The sequence below is a fragment of the Lepus europaeus genome, chromosome X (genome assembly GCF_033115175.1).
Source record: "Lepus europaeus isolate LE1 chromosome X, mLepTim1.pri, whole genome shotgun sequence".
NCBI lineage: Eukaryota > Metazoa > Chordata > Mammalia > Lagomorpha > Leporidae > Lepus > Lepus europaeus.
Window position 1 is genome coordinate 49610986 of NC_084850.1, and position 20879 is coordinate 49631864.

The 20879-nt window shown below is 38.8% G+C and overlaps 1 protein-coding gene across 1 annotated transcript in view; it reads left to right on the forward strand.

Moving 5' to 3' along the window:
- COL4A5 (collagen type IV alpha 5 chain) overlaps window positions 1-20879 on the forward strand; it is a 236696-nt gene that overhangs the window by 151348 nt on the left and 64469 nt on the right. Inside the window, exons 28-33 of the mRNA XM_062183543.1 lie at window positions 228-325; window positions 2147-2297; window positions 5290-5403; window positions 12337-12504; window positions 13312-13401; window positions 13867-14016. Coding sequence (XP_062039527.1) covers window positions 228-325; window positions 2147-2297; window positions 5290-5403; window positions 12337-12504; window positions 13312-13401; window positions 13867-14016 — 771 coding nt within the window. The remainder of the gene's footprint in view (window positions 1-227; window positions 326-2146; window positions 2298-5289; window positions 5404-12336; window positions 12505-13311; window positions 13402-13866; window positions 14017-20879) is intronic.

The window sequence follows — 20879 nt, forward strand, 5'->3', positions numbered from 1 at the left end:
ACACTAATTAACCCTGAAAATAATAGGGTCATAAGATGATTGAGAGGCATTATGAGGTATCTGTTAGGCTTGATCTTAAGTAGTCATATAGAGTGTCACTGTCCTTTTAACATCTACTGTAGTCGCTAAGCCTCATTTGATAAGGTTAAAATACGGGGTTGCACATTTGAATATCTTTCATAAAGTGTCTTCTCTTTGGGCATGAAAAATCACTTATCATTTTACAGGTTTTCCTGGAATTCCAGGACCTCCGGGAGCACCTGGGACACCTGGAAGAGCTGGTCTGGAAGGCCCTCCTGGACCACCAGGCTTTCCTGGACCAAAGGTCTGGGATATTTTAATTCAATCCTTCTCATTTTCCTATCTCCCCTACCTTCCTATCTCTCTGATTTAGATATTGTCCCAAGCCTTTACTATATAAATAAAACTTGGCTGGTTATATTTTCACTTAAAAATGTTTAACCTCAAGCCATCTTTAATAGTCCAAGAAGTCATATTTGGAGCAAAACAAGTTTGTGAATCACTTTGGAATGGCCAATAAGTTGAATGAATACAATGAATGATCAGCTCCTTCTGTGCCTCTCTATAGACCCATCATCCCATTTCAGCTCTGGCCATGGCTATGTGATGAATTGTTGAAATAGTGTTTAGTATCATGTGAAGTCTCTCCTATAAGGCTGTCCTCTGTCTTAGGACCATCATATATACATAATGCAAATTACTGCTATTGACTTAGTGATAACATCCCTTTTATTATATCTTATCTAATCTCAAACTTTTCTCAGTCAACCTTTAGCAAACTGCAATTGTAGATAATTATCCTAACTGTTCTTGTATTTTCTCTGTGCTTAATTAAAGTTCCTGTGTTTCATCATTATTACTTTTGTTTCCATGAGAACAGTTGACAATGACCCTAGCTCTCATAAGAAGACCATTTCTCTATTGATTGATTGTGATTATTATCATTTTATTGTGTGTGTTTTTAAGATGTATTTATTTCAAAGGGAGAGCATCATAGAGAGAGGGAGAGAGAGAGGTCTTCCATCTGCTGGTTCACTCTCTAAATGGCCACAACAGCTGGAACTGGGCCAGGCTAAAGCCAAGAGCCTGAAACTCCATACAGATCTTCGACATGGGTGGCAGGGGCCCAGGTTCTTGGGGGAATCATCCACTGCTTTCCATTAGCAGGGAACTAGATCTGAAGTGGAGCATCTGGGGTTTCAATATGGGATTTCAGTGTCACGAGTAGTGACTTAACCTATTGGGCCACAAGGCTGGTCCCTATGAATATTTTCACATGAAAGCAAAAGTAAAAAGAATAATATAAAAAGCTTTCATATATCCATCATACAGTTTCAAAGTTATTACGATTTTATGACATGCGCTCCCTCTGTTCCTTTTTTCTGTCCTTAATTACTTTAACCCAAATCTCCAAATCATGCCATTTCACCTAGAAATGCTTCAGCATTCATCTCTAAGTAAATGGAAATTTTATACCAAAACCACAATGCTATTATCATACTCAGTCCAATAAGTATGTGGGGACAAACATTTGATCAGTGGTGAAGACACCATGTACGACACTCCGCATCCCATATCAGAGTTCCTGGGTTCATATTTGGGCTGTGCTTCCTCTCAACTCCAGCTTCCTCCTTATGCACACCCTGGGAGGCAGCAAGTGATGGCTCAAGTGCTTGGGTCCCTGTCCCCTGTAAGTTTCAGGTTCTTCTAGCTTCAGCTTTTGTGGGTATTTGAGGCATGAACTAACATATGGAAGCTATCCTCACCCCCTTCCTTCCCTCCCTCCCTTTCAAGTAAAATGAAACAAGTAAACATAAAAAATAATTATTTTTTCTATAATCACATTTTTTCTTGGGTAGACTATTGACTATTCTTCAATCTCACACTCTCTCATCTCTTTCTTATCCTGAAAACAATCCAATTCATTTAGTGTTACTAAAACCTATTTCCCATCCTTCCAGATATTTTCTCTCCAAAAGTCCAGCTGATTTTCACTTAATTATTCCGGCCTACCCCTATGTAAAACAGTATTACCTTGTATTTTCGTCTTAAAATTCTCTGTTAAACAATAAGCACCAGGAAATTCATATGAGTTTTTGTATTTTTTGTCTTATGTATCCTCAAGGGAGAGCCAGGGTTTGCATTACCTGGACCACCCGGGCCACCAGGACTGCCAGGTTTCAAAGGAACACTTGGTCCAAAAGGGGATCGTGGTTTCCCAGGACCCCCAGGTCCTCCAGGACGCACTGGCTTGGATGGGCTACCTGGACCAAAAGGTATGGAGATTTTTGTTACTTCTTTATTTACTTTCAACTTTAATAAAAAGTGATATCTGTGGGAATCATTTATAAGTGACAATAAACTGGAAAACTCATCTTGCCCCTCTGTCACTGCTACACTTTTTTTTAATCCTTCATTTATTGTTGTCTTTCATTTCAATAAATAAATAATACAAATATTTATGCATAGAACTAACACTGAGAAGTCTTCCTTCTACCCTGTCTCCATCCATTCTGTTCCTCCCCAACCCCCATATATATTTACGTTTTAGTTTATTATCTTTCCAGTGTCCCTCCATAAAAATACTAGCAATATGGAAAAATATTTTTATTTTATCCGTTTCTTAAAGGGTAGTGTGTTATCTTTTAATTTGTTGCTCTTTGCTTATTTTGCTTAATTTTATATCCTAGAGATCACTCAATGCCAGTACATAGAAATCCTGAATTTTTTTAAATTTTTAAGTTACTTATTTTTATCTGTTTGAAAGGTAGAGAGACTGAGAGATAAACACAGACAGATGCACAGAGAGAGACTGCCCATCCACTGATTCACTCCCCAAATGCCCACAGCAGCCAAGACTAGACTGGGTCCAAGTCAAGAGCAAGGAACTCCATCTGAGTCTCTCACATGGTTGGCAGGCCCCTAGAGAGTAATCTAGACATGAGTGTGTTTTTTTTTTTTTTTGGACAGGCAGAGTTAGACAGTGAGAGAGACAGAGAGAAAGGTCTTCCTTCTGTTGGTTCACCCCCCAAATGGCCACCACGGCCGGCACGCTGTGCCGATCTGAAGCCAGGAGCCAGGTGCTTCCTCCTGGTCTCCCATGCGGGTGCAGGGCCCAAGCACTTGGGCCACCCTCCACTGCCTTCCCAGGCCACAGCAGAGAGCTGGAATAGAAGAGGAGCAACCAGGACAGAATCTGGTGCCTCAACCGGGACTAGAATCCGGGGTACCGGCGCCACAGGCGAAGGATTAGCCAAGTGAGCTGTGGCGCTGGCCAACAAGCATGTGTTCTTGAAATGTTTTGGACTGATTCCTACTAAGGCATAAAGAAACCTAGCCAAATTTTAAACAGTAAAAGCCCCTTGTCAACCCAACATAAACTCTTCTTAGATAAGCTCTTTGTTTCCAAACATGTTATTTAATTATATACACCTGGTCCCAAATCAAGAGATTCCACCACCCCATGGGGCTTGGGGTTCACATTTGATCATTTAATGTCAAATAATTTGCATAGGGCACTTAATGTAGGGTTAAGTTTATGAGTATAAAGTAACTGAAAGTAGATATTGTAAAATTTTTTTTTTTAATTTTTATTTTTTGACAGGCAGAGTGGACAGTGAGAGAGAGAGAGACAGAGAGAAAGGTCTTCCTTTTGCCATTGGTTCACCCTCCAATGGCCGCCGCGGTAGCGCGCTGCGGCCGGCGCACCGCGCTGTTCCGATGGCAGGAGCCAGGTACTTATCCTGGTCTCCCATGGGGTGCAGAGCCCAAACACTTGGGCTATCCTCCACTGCACTCCCTGGCCACAGCAGAGAGCTGGCCTGGAAGAGGGGCAACCGGGACTAGAACCCGGTGTGCTGGCGCCGCAAGGCGGAGGATTAGCCTGTTGAGCCACGGCGCCGGCCGATATTGTAAAATTTAAGAGAGGGAATAGGAGAGGAAGGAGGAGGAAGGGTGGGAGCGGGGATGAGAGGGAGGATATGGTGGGAAGTATCACTACGTTCCAAAATCTGTATACGTGATATTTATATACCTTAAATAAAACTTTAAAAAAATGAACAATCCACTAATTAAAAAATGTTAAATTGGACTTCGTTAAGATTAATATGCTTTCATATTATATATCTTAACAAAGTACTTTTAACCAGATATACTCAAATCTTCACAAAAAACTTGGGAGATCTCACTCTGTCTTGTTCTCTGTTTTTCTCTCTCTGCCTTTCAAGTAAAATGAAAACAGATTTTAAAAATTGTTTAAAATAACCTCTATAGAGATATAAAAGTAATCAAAGGATTTGAGTAGATACTTTACTAGGAGGGATCTAAATGGCTGATAAACATGTAAAGATGCTTAATATTATGAAATGTGAGTTAAAATGTCAACTATATACTACTATATAACTATAAAAATTGAATTTTAAACAAAGAAGGAAAACTGACAGAGATAAAGAAAGGAACAATGAAATTTCTAATGTCAAAGATAGGGTTTATTGATGATAGAAAAGGCATGTTTATAAGCCATAGCTCTGAGTCAGTAGTAAGAAGTTGAATGTTATCAACCTTAAAGAACAAATAATTTGAAAGTGTATTTTGAACTAATAGATGTATTTGCCCAAGATGAATTATATGTAGAACAAATGTGTGGTTTGTGATCATTTGTATTCTTTTGTAAGTTGATTTAAGGACTAAAGTTGAGTGTCAGCATATGTTAAATTATAAGAATAGAACTACTGATGAATTCCTTGGCCTCTGCTCTGAGTGTTTATGTATAGTTTTCATGCGAAATTAATGCTAGTTTTTCAAGATTGCTACTTAATATTATGTGCATTTTCTTTTTTAAAAACATTATTTATTTATTTATTTATTTGAAAGTCAGAGTTACACAGAGAGAGAAGGAGAGGCAGAGACAGAGAGAGAGGTCTTCCATCCACTGTTTCACTCCCTAGTTGGCCACAATGGCCAGAGCTGCACAGATCCAAAGCCAGGAGCCAGGAGTCTCCTCTAGGTCTCCCACGTGGGTGCAGGGCCCAAGGACTTGGGCCATCTTCCACTGTTTTCCCAGGCCATAGCAGAGAACTGGATCAGAAGTGGAGCAGCCAGGACTCAAACTTGGTGCCCATATGGGATGCCAGCACCGCAGGTGGCAGCTTTACCCGCTACGCCCCAGCACCAGTCCCGATGTGCATTTTCACATGAGAATTGTGGTATTTAAGAGCTAGTAACTCAGCTGTTGTTTTTAATGTCTAAACTATATTTATTTCTTAAAAGGTGATGTTGGACCAAGTGGACAACCTGGGCCAGTGGGACCTCCTGGGCTGCCGGGAACAGGGGTTCAGGGACCACCAGGACCACCAGGAATTCCTGGACCAGTAGGACAACCTGGTAAGATTAGATTAAATATGCATTCTGTACACACTTGTATAGATTGGTTAGTTAATTAATAAAATGTAACCTGTAATGGTAATCCAGAAAATAGACTTAAGAGATAACATATCTAAATGCTTAATTTTGTGAAAGTGAAAAGAGTACAGCTCACAGCATAAAAGCTGTTAATCCCTGATATTCCCACTCTCTGTTCATCTAGAATTCATCTGTTTCCAATAGTGAAATATAACCTTTTGTGGTGTGCTACCATTGACATAGAATTCATGAGGTCATCTCATGTGTTCATTTCAGATCTGAGTAGCTGTATGACATTAATTAAGCCTCTATTTCTAGAAACTCTTAGCATGTCTTAGTACATGAGAACTAGAGTCAGGGTTCAGCAAAAGCATTCTGTAAAAAACGTGTTTTAGGCATTCTCATTTCTTTTTCATTTTGAAAAAACTAATTAAATTGATTTTTTCTTCTTTTTGCCCCTTAAATTAGCAATCACTTTGCAATGTATCAGCACTAAACTTATTTCATATTTTTATTGGATACTCAGAAAAGTTTTGCCAACATGTCATCTAATGAATTACGTAAGGAAACATATGGTTTCTTTATATTTAAGAACATATCAAGTTTGTGGATTCCAAGCCATCTGGTGACATGGATTCTCATTATCTTAATCTAGGTAAACATGGTAATCTAATCTTAACCAAAGGAGGCCCCATTATGCTATTAATATGGAATATTTCATCATTCATTAATTCAGATGAATTTATCAGAAAGCTTAAGCACACAGTTCAAATGTGCATAGATTTTCATTGAAACAATAGAAATATATTTTCTGATCCTAAATTGCAGTAGGTATTGTGTCAATTATTATGCTAAAAATCTGGAAACATCAGTTAATGATATAAAAAAACCTTAAAAATGTTGTTTTTATTTATGTCCTTTTTTTAAAAGATTTTATTTATTTATTTGAGAGGTAGAGTTATAGACAGTGAGAGGGAGAGATGGAGAGAAAGATCTTCTGTCTGCTGGTTCACTCCCCAAATGGTTGCAATGGCCAGAGCTGTGCCGATCCGAAGCCAGGAGCCAGGAGCTTCTTCAGGGTCTCCCACGCGGGTGCAGGGGCCCAAGGACTTGGGTCATCTTCCACTGCTTTCCCAGGCCATAGCAGAGAGCTGGGTCAGAAAAGGAGCAGCTGGGACTAGAATCAGCACCCATATGGGATGCCAGCGCCACAGGTAGAGGATTAACCCATTGTGCCACAGTGCCAGCCCCTATGTCCTATTTTTAAAAATTGAGTTTATGACACACCATACCTTTTATTATAACCCCTAAAACTCACTACTGATATAAAAATAAGGAAACTTAGAGTGAGGCTTTGGGCCAGGTTGTTATAAAATTGCTGCTACATCACTCAGGAAAAAACCATTCTGCTCAAGTAGCATAGCATAGAGATCTTGAGAAAAAAACTATTTTTAGGTACGTCCATTATAAGCTTGACCTGTTGTTTCACAAAGATGTATAAAGCAAATTTATCATTTCAGTTGTAGTTTACCATTTCTTTTAGTTTGGAGCTTTTGGACGCATTTCAAATTCATAAATAACAGAGTGAGAATAAAAGGAGATCATCATTAATGCCAATCTGAATAAAGTAGAGATATGTTAATATCAATCTGAATAAAATACAGGTGTTTATACATGTTTCATGCTTTTTCAAATCTGTTACTCTGCAATATTTCATTTATCTAATGTTCTCTGTCTCTGAGCTGAGAGCATATATAGATATATTGATTTTTAAAGTGTAGATAGGATGAGCAAGAGGAAAACTAATAGTACTGAATTTAACTTCACTTCTTTCTTCTGTAAATATATGCTTTGCACAGAATTCAAGATCTTAACTAATAAAATTTAACAAATAAATGAAGTTAATTGCGGCTAGAGTGAAAGGGTATCCAATGTACTCATAATGTATACATTTTCTCAAATCACAATTACTTTTTTTTGCCATGGAATGGACCATGTTTCATGTTTGATATCAAACACATATACTCACTTTTTAAGTAAATTTTATTTAAATCACCAAAGCAGAATATTACCCTAGTCTATTTAAAAAATGTTGCAATTCAGGGCCAGCATTGTGAAATAGCAGGTAAAGCCACAGCCTATGATGCCGGCGTCCCATATGGGTGCCAGTTGGTGACCCGGCTGCTCCACTTCCGATCCAGCCTTCTGCTAATGGCCTGGGAAAGCAGCAGAAGATGGCCTAAGTGTTTGACCCCTGCCACCCATGTGGTAGACCCAGATGAAACGCCTAGCTTCAGCCTGGCTCAGCCCTTGCTGTTGCAGCCATCTGGAGACTGAACCAGTAGATGGAAGATTCTCTCTCTCTCTCTCTCTCGCAAACTCTTTCAAATAAATAAATAAATAAATATTTTTAAAGATGTTGTAATTCCCAGTCATCTCAACAATAGGGCAATCAGCAAGACTATTACTAATATCTTGATAAATCTGACTTGTACCGCATGATTAAAAATTTTAACTATGAATGTTTTTCTATAAGCTTGTTTAATATGCCAGTGCTTCATTTTGTAATAGAAAACGTAATGCAAAGTCTTTTCTATTTTCATCTCTCTAGTGTGAAATGTTTACATTGTGCTTTTCAGTCTTCCTTTTGACTCTAGTTTTCTACTCTTCTTAAGCTTTTACAGTATACCTTTCTGTTTTCCAAGGTAGACTATGCAATTAAACACAGGTTTATAAATTAAGGTTCTATTGAATATGAATTCCTCATTTCTGAGCAGGGAAGTAAAATAAAACTACTGAAGGCCTAGAAACAAAATGATTTTCATTCCGTGACCTACTAAGTTCTTTCATTCACACCTAATGCAGTAAATAATAGTAGTGAATTGATGTCTAAAAACTTCTACTTTCAGTTTTTTCCCTAACCTTTACATGTTTAGTTTTGTTTCCTAACCTAATAAGTCATTTTGCAACTTACTTCTGCTTGGCTGGCTCTACTTCTACTTAACTATATTTCCATGATTCTTGAACTTCAGGTGTACCAAGTATTCTTTCGCGAAAGTTGTAACTTAAACTAAAGCTTTAAAATGAAAAATAAGCAAGATCTCTTGAGATTTTATTTATTTATTTTTTTGGTAATTGTTATTTTATAGAACCACTGTCTTGTAGTGCCTTTCTCTCTCTCCTCTCTCCTCTCTCCTCTCTCCTCTCTCCTCTCTCCTCTCTCCTCTCCTCCCTCCCCTCCCCTCCCCTCCTCTCTCCTCCCCTCCCCTTCCTTTCCCTTCCCTTCCCTTCCCTTCCCTTCCCTTCGATTTATTTACTGAAAGGCAGAGTTGCAGAAAGAGAGAGACAGAGAGATATTCCATCCTCTGGTTCACTCCCCAAATAGCCACAACAGTCAGGGCTGGGCCAGGAGTCAGGGACTTCAACTTGGCCTCCCACATGGGTGCAGGGAGCAAAGATTGGGCCATCTTCCACTGCTTTCTCAGCACATTAACAGGGATCAGGATGGGAAGAGGGGCAGCCAGAACTTCAACTGGAGCCCAAATGGGATGCCAGCAATGCAGGCAACAATTTAACTTGCTGCGCCACAGGGCCACTTGGAGCATATTTCTAAAGGCCAGTTATTTGCATTTAAAATTCAGTTATTAAAAGAATTGCTGGGGTGGTGCTGTGGCTTAACGGGTAAAGCCGCCGCCTGCAGTGCTGGCATCCATTGGATGCCGGTTCAAGCCCCGGCTGCTCCACCTTTGATCCAGCTCTCTGCTATGGCTTGGGAGAGCAGTAGAAGGTGGCCCAAGTCCTTGGGCCTCTGCACCCATATAGGAGACCCAAAAGAGGCTCCTGACTCCTGGCTTTGGATCCGTACAGCTCTAGCCGTTACGGCCAATTGGGGAGTAAACCAGCCGATGGAAGACCTCTCTCTCTCTCTGTGTGCCTCTCTTTCTCTCTGTGTGTAACTCTGACTTTCAAATAAGTGAATAAATCTTAAAAAAAAAAAGAACTACTTTGGCTGTATTATAACAATACATAGTGATCCATATGGTTATAATAGAGCTCATAATTAGGTGTCTCATTGTACTTCAAAAATATAATTTAAAAAATCTCTCCCCTTACTGTAAAAGGCAGCATTGGATCCACCACCACTGTACCAAATAAGTAAAGTTCTCTATTCTGTAAAGTGAATTTTATCAGTTTTAGGGTAAATTGGACTGTCTTATCCAAGAGATCTTAAGATGAAAATAATCACCTGTGAAATGTCAACAATAAAATTGTATCTTATTGTTGAAGGGACTCTGACTCAACCTCCAGTTTCCCCGTTCCAGTCAGTTCTGGCATGATCCCCACTTAGCAGATGAGGACTAGCTACATTAAGGGACTCACTTAAGTCTCTCAGCTGATGGATATTGGAGTGGAAACTTGCATGACCTTTTTACTGTAATGCTTTTCCCATAAACATATTATTTTTTAAAAAAAATATTTATTTATTTATTTATTAGAGAGGCAGAGAGAGATAGAGAGAGAAAGGTCTTCCATCTGCTGGTTCACTCCCCAGATGGCCCCAACGGCCGGAGATGCACCGATCCGAATCCAGGAGCCAGGAGCCTCCCCCAGGTCTCCTATGTGGGTGCAGGGGCCCAAGGACTTGGGCCATCTTCTACTGCTTTCCCAGGCCATAGCAGAGAGCTGGATCAGAAGTGGAGCAGCCAGGACTCGAACCAGTGCCTACATGGGATGCCAGCACTGCATGCGGTAGCTTTACCCGCTATGTCACAGCACTGGTCCAACATATTCTTTTTAAAATACCTTGATTTTTGGAGTGGTTCAGTATAACAGAAATTTACCAAGGTTAAGCAGTTTTGCAGCAGCATTTTTTTTCTATAGAATACTGATTAGAGGGGCCTGCGCTATGGTGTAATGGCTTAAGCCACTGTCTGCAGTGCTGCCATCCCATATGGTTGCTGGTTCAAGTCCCAACTACTCCACTTCTGATCCAGCTCCCTGCTAATGTGCCTAGAAAAGCAGCAGAAGATGGACCAAGTACTTGGGCTCCTACACCAACTTGCGACACCTAGAAGAAGCTCCTGGCTCCTGGCTTCAGATTGGCCCAGCTCCAACTGTTGCAGCCATTTGGGGAATGAATAAGTGGATAGAAGATCTCTCTCTTTCTCCTTTTCTGTCTCTCTCTCTCTCTTTCTCTGTAACTCTGCCTCTCAAATAAATTTTAAAAAGCCTTTAAAAAATCCTAGTTGAGGCCGGCGCCGCGGCTCAATAGGCTAATCCTCCGCCTTGCGGCGCTGGCACACCGGGTTCTAGTCCCGGTCGGGGCACCAATCCTGTCCCGGTTGCCCCTCTTCCAGGCCAGCTCTCTGCTGTGGCCAGGGAGTGCAGTGGAGGATGGCCCAAGTGCTTGGGCCCTGCACCCCATGGGAGACCAGGATAAGCACCTGGCTTCTGCCATCGGATCAGCGCGGTGCGCCGGCCGCAGCGCGCCTACCGCGGCGGCCATTGGAGGGTGAACCAACGGCAAAAGAAAGACCTTTCTCTCTGTCTCTCTCTCACTGTCCACTCTGCCTGTCAAAAAAAAAATCCTAGTTGATAAAAAAAAATCCTGGTTAAAATAATGAAAAACAAAAATTAACAGCAAAAAATAACAATAACATTTATTAAAATATGTAAAACAAAGCTAAAGTAAAATTTAAAAGTCCATATAATTGAGTTATTCAATAATTAACCATTTTTAGAAATAATACAAATATGTATCATAATATATTAAAATAGTGTAAATGCAAGTGTGGTAGTAGACCAGTGTTGAATCAAAAATGGTTGCCAGTCTACAGTGGGATTGGGGCATATTGAGAGTAAGCATTTGTAAAGTATTACAGACATTTGATAGTGTGACTTTATTTGTTGAGTATAATAGCAAAAATTAGACTTTCATTGTGTATGTCTTTGTCTTTATTTCATTCTTAATAATTATTTTACAAAAAAATCTTCCATGAAAGACTAGAAATTAAGAAAAGGTTGAACTTTCACTGGAAATAATTTGAGAAGCAATCTGTTAGAGAAATATGCTTGAAAATCCCAAAGCTTGATTTTTTGTGCATGATGCCAAAAATATTTATAACTCACACATAACTTTATATACACAGGGTTCTATCACTTGTTTATTAGAAAAATAACCAGATACATCTTTTTAAAACTATTTATTTATTGGGGCCGGCGCTGTGGCTCACTTGGTTAATCCTCCGCCTGCCGTGCCGGCATCCCGTATGGGCACTGGGTTCTAGTTCCGGCTGCTCCTCTTCCACTCCAGCTCTCTGCTGTGGCCTGGGAGGGCAGTGGAGGATGGCCCAAATCCTTGGGCCTTGCACCCACATGGGAGACCTGGGAGAAGCACCTGAATCGGTGCAGCGCCAGCCGTGGCGGCCATTTGGGGAGTGAACCAACGGAAGGAAGACCTCTCTCTCTCTCTCTCTCTCTCTCTCTCTCTCTCTCTCTCACTATAATTCTACCTGTCAAATAAATAAATAAAAATCTTTAAAAATTATTTATTTATTTATTTGAAAGGCAGAGAGAGGGAGAGACAGGGAGGGAGATAGATCGATGTGCCATCTGCTGGTTGACTCCCCAGATGCCTACAACAGCCAAATCTGAACCAGACTGAAGTCAGGAGCCAGGAATTACATCCTGGTCTCCCACATGGGTGTCAGGGGCCCAAATTCTTGGGCCGTCTTCCACTGCTTTACCAGGAAGTTGGATTGGAAGTAGAGTAGCCGGGACTCAAACCTGCAGTGCAATATAGGATGCAGGTATTGCCAAGCAGCAACTTAAGCTGCTTTTGCCACAATACCAGCCCCTGGATACATCTTTTAAAAGTACTTCAATGCTTATTAATACTGGTGTTTTACATACTAGGCTTACATGGAATACCAGGAGAGAAAGGAGATCCAGGACCTCCTGGGTTTGATGTTCCAGGTCCCCCTGGGGAGAGAGGCAGTCCTGGAGTCCCTGGAGCACCTGGTCCTATGGGACCTCCAGGACCACCAGGGCCCCCAGGAAAAGCAGGTGCCATTGGATTTCCAGGTAATTTGCTTAATGTATCCTCTGATTTTGTATTCAGGAAATTAAAACTAATAGGACTTGTGGACTACTCTTATGTCACAGTTTTCTGCATAGTCTATCCCTTAATGAAGAGTGTTAAATGTCTTTGTAAGACACTCACATTACACCTTTTCTCCTCTGTGAGAGTTCCAGTCATATAAACAGCCCCCAGGCATAAAGGTTAAAATGAACCTTTTAATTTTGTTCAAGCTTTTATGGGTAAGGAGTAAAAGGAAGGCAGTGGTTAGGGTTCAAGGATCTACTTCCAAGATGGCACTTTTCCTTCACCTGAGTGTTCGTTGTCTACCTTGCATCTCATCATCCGTGATGCCTCTTCACATGGCTTGGGCCCCTCACTTTATGGTAATACCAGGGTAATTGATTAGTTGCTTTCCTTCAATGGAAGATAGCTTTGAAGAGAGAATCCCCAAAGCAAAAGGCAAGTGTTTGAGGAACCCCAGGTAGAAGCTGCAAGATTCTTCTGATTTAGCCAAAGGAATCACAGTATCATTTAGTTGGGTTAAGGCACAGAGTTGGCCCACATTCCAAAGAAAAGTCTACATAAGGGTGTGGATCCTGGGAATAGGGTCCATTGGTGAGGGGCATCTTAGGATATTAGTTACCACAGTGAGTCTCTTTATTCATAGATGCTAGCAACAGTGTGCACTAATGTTGTAGGCAAGTGAAAAGGAGTAAAACTTCACAGTGCCTTCCTGTCATCTTAAAACTTAGCTTTCATCTTTCCAAAGTCGAAGAAAGGCAAAAGTTACCTATTGATGTTTTTCAAAGGTGCCAAAGGCGAAATGGGTATGATGGGACCTCCAGGCCCACCAGGACCTTTGGGAATTCCTGGAAGGAGTGGTGCTCCAGGTCTTAAAGGTAATATTCAGAGTTTGCTGACAGATGTGTATGAGAGAGAAAATCAAACGTAGCTTGATGTCAGTACAGGATACTTTTACTTGACTGCTTTAAAATAGCAATGCTTAGTTATTTTGTTTTTATGTGGCATTGTGTTCAAATAAGGCTTATTTTCAATTGTGTGGCTGCTTCATTTGGATGCCATGAGACATGGTAAATAATTAGCCAAAAATGACAAAAAATAAGAATTCAACTTCGATTCTTTTTCTTATAATAAATCTCTTTCATTATCAAGAAATTGCAGAAGAAAGATTATCATCATTTAAATATATATATGCTCGGTTAATTAATATACAATAACAAAGCTGCATGAATATTTTGGTTGGCTAGCAGCCAAACTACAAAAGATAAGAATGATCATTATATAGATTAATCCTGGATAGATAAATCTGATCTGCTGTGCCTTTTCCACACACATGGTTTTAGGGGATGACGGCGTACAGGGTCAGCCAGGACTTCCTGGCCCAGCAGGAGAAAAAGGTAGCAAAGGAGAGCCTGGCATTCCAGGCCCTCCTGGACCAGTGGATCCAGATCTACTGGGTGCAAAAGGAGAGAAGGGGGAACCTGGCTTACCAGGTGAGTGAATGCATTTATTTGAGTACTTTTCTGATACATCTGAAGTTTAATTTTTAAAGAGCATATTTTTGTAACATAGGATTCACCAACAAAAGGTATTTAGGTACATCAAAGTTTGATAACGAATTTCAATTTTTGTTTGATTCATATTGTTCCACTGATCTATGTTTGCTTGAGTCTTTTCTTTGTAGTTTACCTATCACAAGTGGTAAGCTTTTAACATATACTTAGGCGCTCATGTTCAAGCCTTCCAGAAAGTAGTATAGGATGTAGAAGAGAGAAAACAATATTACAGTCATAATCATTTGGAAAGCACATTTCATTATTTAGGAAATTTGGTAGTCCTTTGCAGAATTTTTTTCCCTTGAAACCAGATGGGGATTAATGATACACTGTTGTACTATAATATTTTGATACTCATATTATACTTAGATTTTAAGTTACTTTACTTTGGCAGAATAAACAAATATTGGACTATTAACAGACAAGATTAGCCCTGAGGGAAGTTGCTGTGATAATACTTATTTTGTTAGAAGCAAACAAGATGTGATGTATAACATGGATTTTTTTTAATTAAAAAAATCATTTTCCTTTTATAGAAGTATGACATATTCATAACAAAACATTGCAAAATGTGGATAAGCAGAAGTCACTATATAAGGACTTACAAACCAATATATGTGGAGAATAGCCTTTAAAGCAGTATGGAACTTTCAAACAAAGTATGCTTACTTGTAGCTTCTAGTAAAGTTTGTAGTTTTTTCCGTGTTCTAGCCATTAATATTGTTAGTCCATGTGTTCATGTGACTGTGTATAATGGACACGATGTTATGTTTTCCTGTGAAAGTCACTTTTCCTCAAAAAGGTGTATAAATAATATAATTGTAGTTTTGTGTATAGTCACAAAAGAGGTAGGGCCACCTAATTAGAATTTTTTATATAATTTTTATTTTTATAAAGTTTTTAACACTTAAAATTATATATATACATATATAAATTTATGGGATATCATGTGATTTTTATATATGCATTATATTGTATAGTGTCCAATCAATGTAAATATATTTATCTGCTCAAACATTTGACATTTCTTTATGGAGAAAAATACTTTTAAATTCTATATTCCAGGGATTTTTATAGAGGAATATATGTTTATTAACTTATTTATAGCTACTCTACTATGTAATAGAACCCTGGAACTTCTTACTCCTACTTAACTATGACAGTACCCCTGTATCAACAATTCCCTTGTCTCCCTCTCCCCTTCCCACTCCAGCCTCTGATAATATCACCACCATTATACTCTTAAGTTCTATGAGATAGCAATTCTTTAAAAGATTTATGTATTTATTTGAAAGGTGGAGTTACAGAGAGGCAGAGGCAGAGAGAGAGATCTTCCATCCACGGGTTCACTCCCCAAATGGCTGCAACGGCCGGAGCCAGGAGCCAGTTGCTTCTTCTGGGTCTCCAAGAGATAGCAATTTTAGATTCTACCTATTAGTAAAATCATGTGGTACTGCTTTTTCATGTATGCTTTATTTTCCTTAAAATAATGACCTTCTGTTCCATCGATGTTGTTGTGAATGACAGGATTTCATCATTTTTGTGGCTGAATGGTATTCCTTTGTGTATACATATCACCTTTTCTTCATCCATTCATTAACTGATGGACACTTAGGTTGTTTCCATTTCTGGGTTGTTACATCTTGTGATGCAAGAAGTTTCTTTGACAGAGTGATTTTTTTTCCCTTGGATATATGCTCAGTAATGGGATTGGTGGATTATAAGGTAGTTCTAGCTTTAATTTTTTGAGGAACTTCCATACTGTTTCCCACAATGGATGTAATAATTTATATTCCCACCAATAGTATGCAAGGTTTCCCTTTTCTGTACATCCTCAAAAGTGTTTGTTATCTTATATCTTTTTTATAGCAGCCAATCTGACTGGACTGACAGAGTATCTCATGGTGGTTTAGATGTACATTTCCCTTATATTTAGTAATGTTGAGTATTTTTTCATGTACCTGTGGACCATATGTATGTCTTCCTGTGAGAAATGTTCATTTGGATGTACTACTCATTTTTAGTTGAATTATTTGAATTTTGCTATTGAGTTGTTTGAGTTCCTCATATATTCTGTCTGTTAACCCCTTGTTAGATATATATCATACAAATGTTGTCTCCAATTCAGTAGGGTCTCCTTACCCTTGATTGTTCCCCTTGCTGTACTCTGTAGTTTGATGAAATCCTATTTGTCTGATTTGTTTTTGTTTCCTGTGCTTTAGGAACCTATCCAAATAATTTTTGCCCATTCCCATGACCTGAGGTGTCTCCCCTGTTTTATTCAATAGTTTTAAAGTTTCAGATCTTATGTTTAGATCTTTAATCTATTTTTAGTTGGATTTTGTACATGCTGTGAGATAGGTGACACATCTAGCTTTACTCTTCTTTATGTGGAAATACAGTTTTCCCAAGCACTGTTTACTGAAAAGATTACTCTTTTTCCAATGCATGATTTTAGCACCTATGTCAAAGTTCAGTTAGCTGTGGCTGTCTAGATATACTTTTGGGATCTCTATTCTGTTCCATTGGACTATGTGTTTATTTTTTTTTAAAGATTTATTTTATTTATTTGAAAGAGTTACAGAGAGAGAGAGAGAGAGAGAGAGAGAGAGAGAGAGAGAGAGAGAGAGGTCTTCTATCTGCTGGTTCACTCCCCAATTGGCAGTAACGGCCAGAGCTGCACCGATCCAAAGCTAGGAGCCAGGAGCTTCTTCCGGGTCTCCCATGTGGGTGCAGGGGCCCAAGGACTTGGGCCACCTTCTGCTTTCTCAGGCCATAGCAGAGAGCTGGATTGGAAGAGGAGCAGCTGGGACTAGAACTGGCGCCCATATGGGATGCCAGCACTTCAGACCAGGGCTTTAACCCGCTGTGCCACAGCGCCAGCCCCTATGGGTCTATTTTTATGTCAGTACCATTCTGTTTTAATTACTGCAGCAATGCAATATATTTTAAAATCAGGTAATGGAATGCCTCCAGATTTGTTCTTTTGCTCAAGATTTCTTTGGCTATTCAGGGTTTATTGTGTTTCCATACAAATTTTTTTTATTGGTTTTCTAGTTCTGTGAGAAATGTCATTGGTGGGGCTGGTGCTGTGGTGCAGTGGGTTAAAGCCCTGGCCTGAAGCACTGGCATCCCATATGGGTGCTGGTTCTAGTCCCAGCTGCTCCTCTTCCGATCCAGCTCTCTGCTATGGCCTGGGAAAGCAGTAGAAGATGGCCCAAGTCCTTGGGCCCCTGCACCCATGTGGGAGACCTGGAGGAAGCTCCTGGCTCCTGGCTTCAGATCAGCGCAGCTCCAGCCATTGTGTCCATCTGGGGAGTGAACCAGAGGATGAAAGACCTCTCTCTCTGTCTCTACCTCTCTCTGTAACTCTGTCTTTCAAATAAATAAAATAAATCTTTAAAAAAAATAGAAATGTCATCGGTACTTTGATAGAGATTGCATTGAACCTGCGAGTCTCTTTGGATAGTATGAACATTTTAACAATATTGATTCTTTCAGTCTATGAATAGGGATGTCTTTCCTTTTTGTTTTGTCCTTTTCAATAATCAGTTGACTTACAGTCATTGTAAAGATATTTTATCTCTTTGGTTAATTTTATTTTTGATTTTTAAGCTATTGGAAGTGAACTTCTTTCTTGATTTCTTTTTCAGTTAATTCACTGTTAATGCTACTGATTTTTACACATTGACTTCGTATCCTGAAATTTTGCTGAATTTTTTACTAGTTCTAACAGGTATTTTTTTGGTAGAATCTTGGGATATTCTATATGTAAGATCATGTCATCTGCAAACGAGTACAATTTGTCTTCCCCCTTTCTGATGGGTGTCATTTCTATCTTTCTCTTGCTTTATTGCTCAGACTAGGACCTCTGATAGTATGTTGAATAAAAATGGTAGAAGTGGACATCCTTGCCTTGTTCCAGATCTTAAAGAGAAAACTTTCAGCTTTCCCCCATTCAGTATGATGCTTACTGTTGGCTTGTTATATATGGGCTTTACCATGTTGGGGTACATATCATCTCTGCCCATTTTTTCAGAGGTGTTATCATGAAACATGTTGAATTTTATCCATATGTCTTTTTGAGATGATCATATGATTTTTATCCTTCTTTCTGTTGATGTGATGTATCATGTTTATTGATTTTCATATGGTGAACTATCCTTAATCCCTGGGATAAATCTCACTAGGTCATGGTGAATAATCATTTTTATGTACTGTTGGATTTAGTTTGCAAGTATTTTGTTGAGAATTTTTACTTTTTTGTTTATCAAATTTATTTGGTGTATGGCTTTCTTTTTGTTTGTGTTCTTTTTGGTTTCAAGGTAATACTGGCCACATAGAATGAGTTTGGAAGAATTCTTTCATTTTAAGTTGTTTTGGAAGAAATGATGTTATTTCTGTCTTAAATGTTTGCTAGACTTCTGCATTGACATCATCTAGTCCTGGGATTTTCTTTGATGGAAGACTTTTTGTTACTGATTCAATTTCATTACTCATTATTACTCTGTTCAGTTAATCTATTTCTTCATGATTTGATTAAGATATATGTGGTCAGGAATTTATCCATTTATTCTAATTTATTAAATTTGTTGCCAAATAATTATATGCAGTAATATCTAACACTTCCTTGTATTTCTGTAGTGTCATTCATAATGTCTCTCTTTTCATCTCTGATTTTATATACTTATACCTTCTCTATTATTTCTTGATCTGGCTAAGGGTTTGTCAATGTTTTTCTCTTTTCAAAGAATCAGCTCTGATTCATTGACTTTTTTTTTTTAAGTTTAGGTCATTATTTGTTCTCTGAGTTCTATCATTTTTCCCTTCTCAAATTTGAGGTATATTTATTCTTGTTATTTTATAATTTCTTAAGATACAGTGCTAAGTTATTTATTTGAGATCATTGTGCTTTTGTGATGCAGACATTAGTTGCTGTAAATTTCCCCTGAGTATTGCTCTTGTGGTATCCCATATCACCTCAAGAAAATTTTCAATTTCCTCATTATATTCTTTCTTGATCCATTGGCTGTTCAGGAATAAGTCGTTTGGTTTCCATTTATTTACATAGTTTTCAAAGTTTTTATTGTTGATTTTTAGTTTTATTGCACTGTGGCCTGATATTAATCTTACTTTTAAAAAGTTGTCTAGACTATTATGTGACTTAAGATCTCTCCTGGGGAATGTTCCATGTGTTGTTAGGAACGTGTGTTCCACAACCATTAGATTGAATGTTCTGTTCATACCTGTTAGGTCCAATTGATCTAGGGTGAAATTTAATTCTGCCATGTCTTTGTTGATTTTCTGTCTGGATGATATTTTTCTGAAAATGGAGTGTTACAGCCTGCTGCTATTATTGTATTGGAGTCTATCTCTCCCTGTAGGTCTATTAATACTTGCTTTATATATTTGGGTGCTCCAATATTGACTGCACACGTTTGCAATTGTCGTTTCCTGTTGCTGGACTGAATCTTTATCATTATATAGTGACCTTCCTTGTGTCTTTTTACTGCTTTTGATTTAAAATTTATTTCAACTGGTGGAAGTCTAGCTACTTCTGATTTTCTTTGGGTTCTGTTTGCATGCAATATCTTATCCTTTTACTCTCAGTCTGCCTATGTCCTTAGAGGTGAAGAGAGTTTCTTCCGAGCTGCATATAATTGTGTCTCATTTTTTAATCCATCCTGTCACTCTGTGTCATTTAATTGGAGAATACAATCCATTTACATTTAAGGTAATTATTGATAGGTAAGTTCTTACTACTGCCAGTTTGATTCTTCTTTTCCTGTTTAACTAATTCCTTATTTCTTTTCTTTTTCTTTTCCTTTCCTTTCCTTGCTCCTTCTCTTGCAATCTTGCTTTTAGTCAAGAAATTTTCTCCAGTACTTTTTTTGTATGTCTTCCTTATTATTTTTATATATCCACTATGATTTTTGGATTGTGGTTATGATGGGTTATACAAAACACTTCTGTTGGTTATAACAAGCCATTTTGAATATGGTCTATGTGTTAACATTTTGATATAGTTATCATTTTATTGTCCTTTAGTATTCACACTATGATATGAATGGTTTATATACCATGTTTATAGTTTTATAACATTCTGAATTCGTTTTTTCAGCTATTCTTACCAGTGAGTTCTCTACCTGATAATGTTTTCTTCTTGTTTAAGTTTGAAGAATCCCCTCTAGCATTTCATGTTAGTCAGGTCTAGTGGTTATCAATTCTCTCAGCTTTGTTTGTCTGATATTGCTTTTATCTCACACTCATATCTGAAGAATAACTTTGCAGGGTAGAATATTCTTAACTGGCAGCTTTTTCCCCTTCAGTTCTGTGAAAGTCTCAGCTCGTGGCTTCCTTCCCTGTAAGATTTCTTCTGAGATCATCAGGCAAATTAGGACCCCTTTAAACATATTTAAGGGTCCCAATTTGCCTGATTTGTTTGTTTTCTCTTGCAACTTTGAGAATCTTTTTATCTTCAACCTTGGAGAGGTTGATTATAATATGTCTTGGATGGGGCCAGCACTGTGGCTCAGTAGGTGAATCTTCCACCTGTGACACCAGCATCCCATATGGGCTCTGGTTCTAGTCCTGGCTGCTCCTCTTCCAATCCAGCTCTCTGCTGATGGCCTGAGAAAGCATTAGAATATGAACTGACTGCTTGGGCCCTGCACCCATGTGGAGACCTGTAAGAGGCTCCTGGCTCCTGTCTTCAGATCGACCCAGCTCCAGCCATTACAGCCATTTGGGGAGTGAACCAGTGGATGGAAGACCTCTCTGTCTCTCCTTGTCACTGTCTA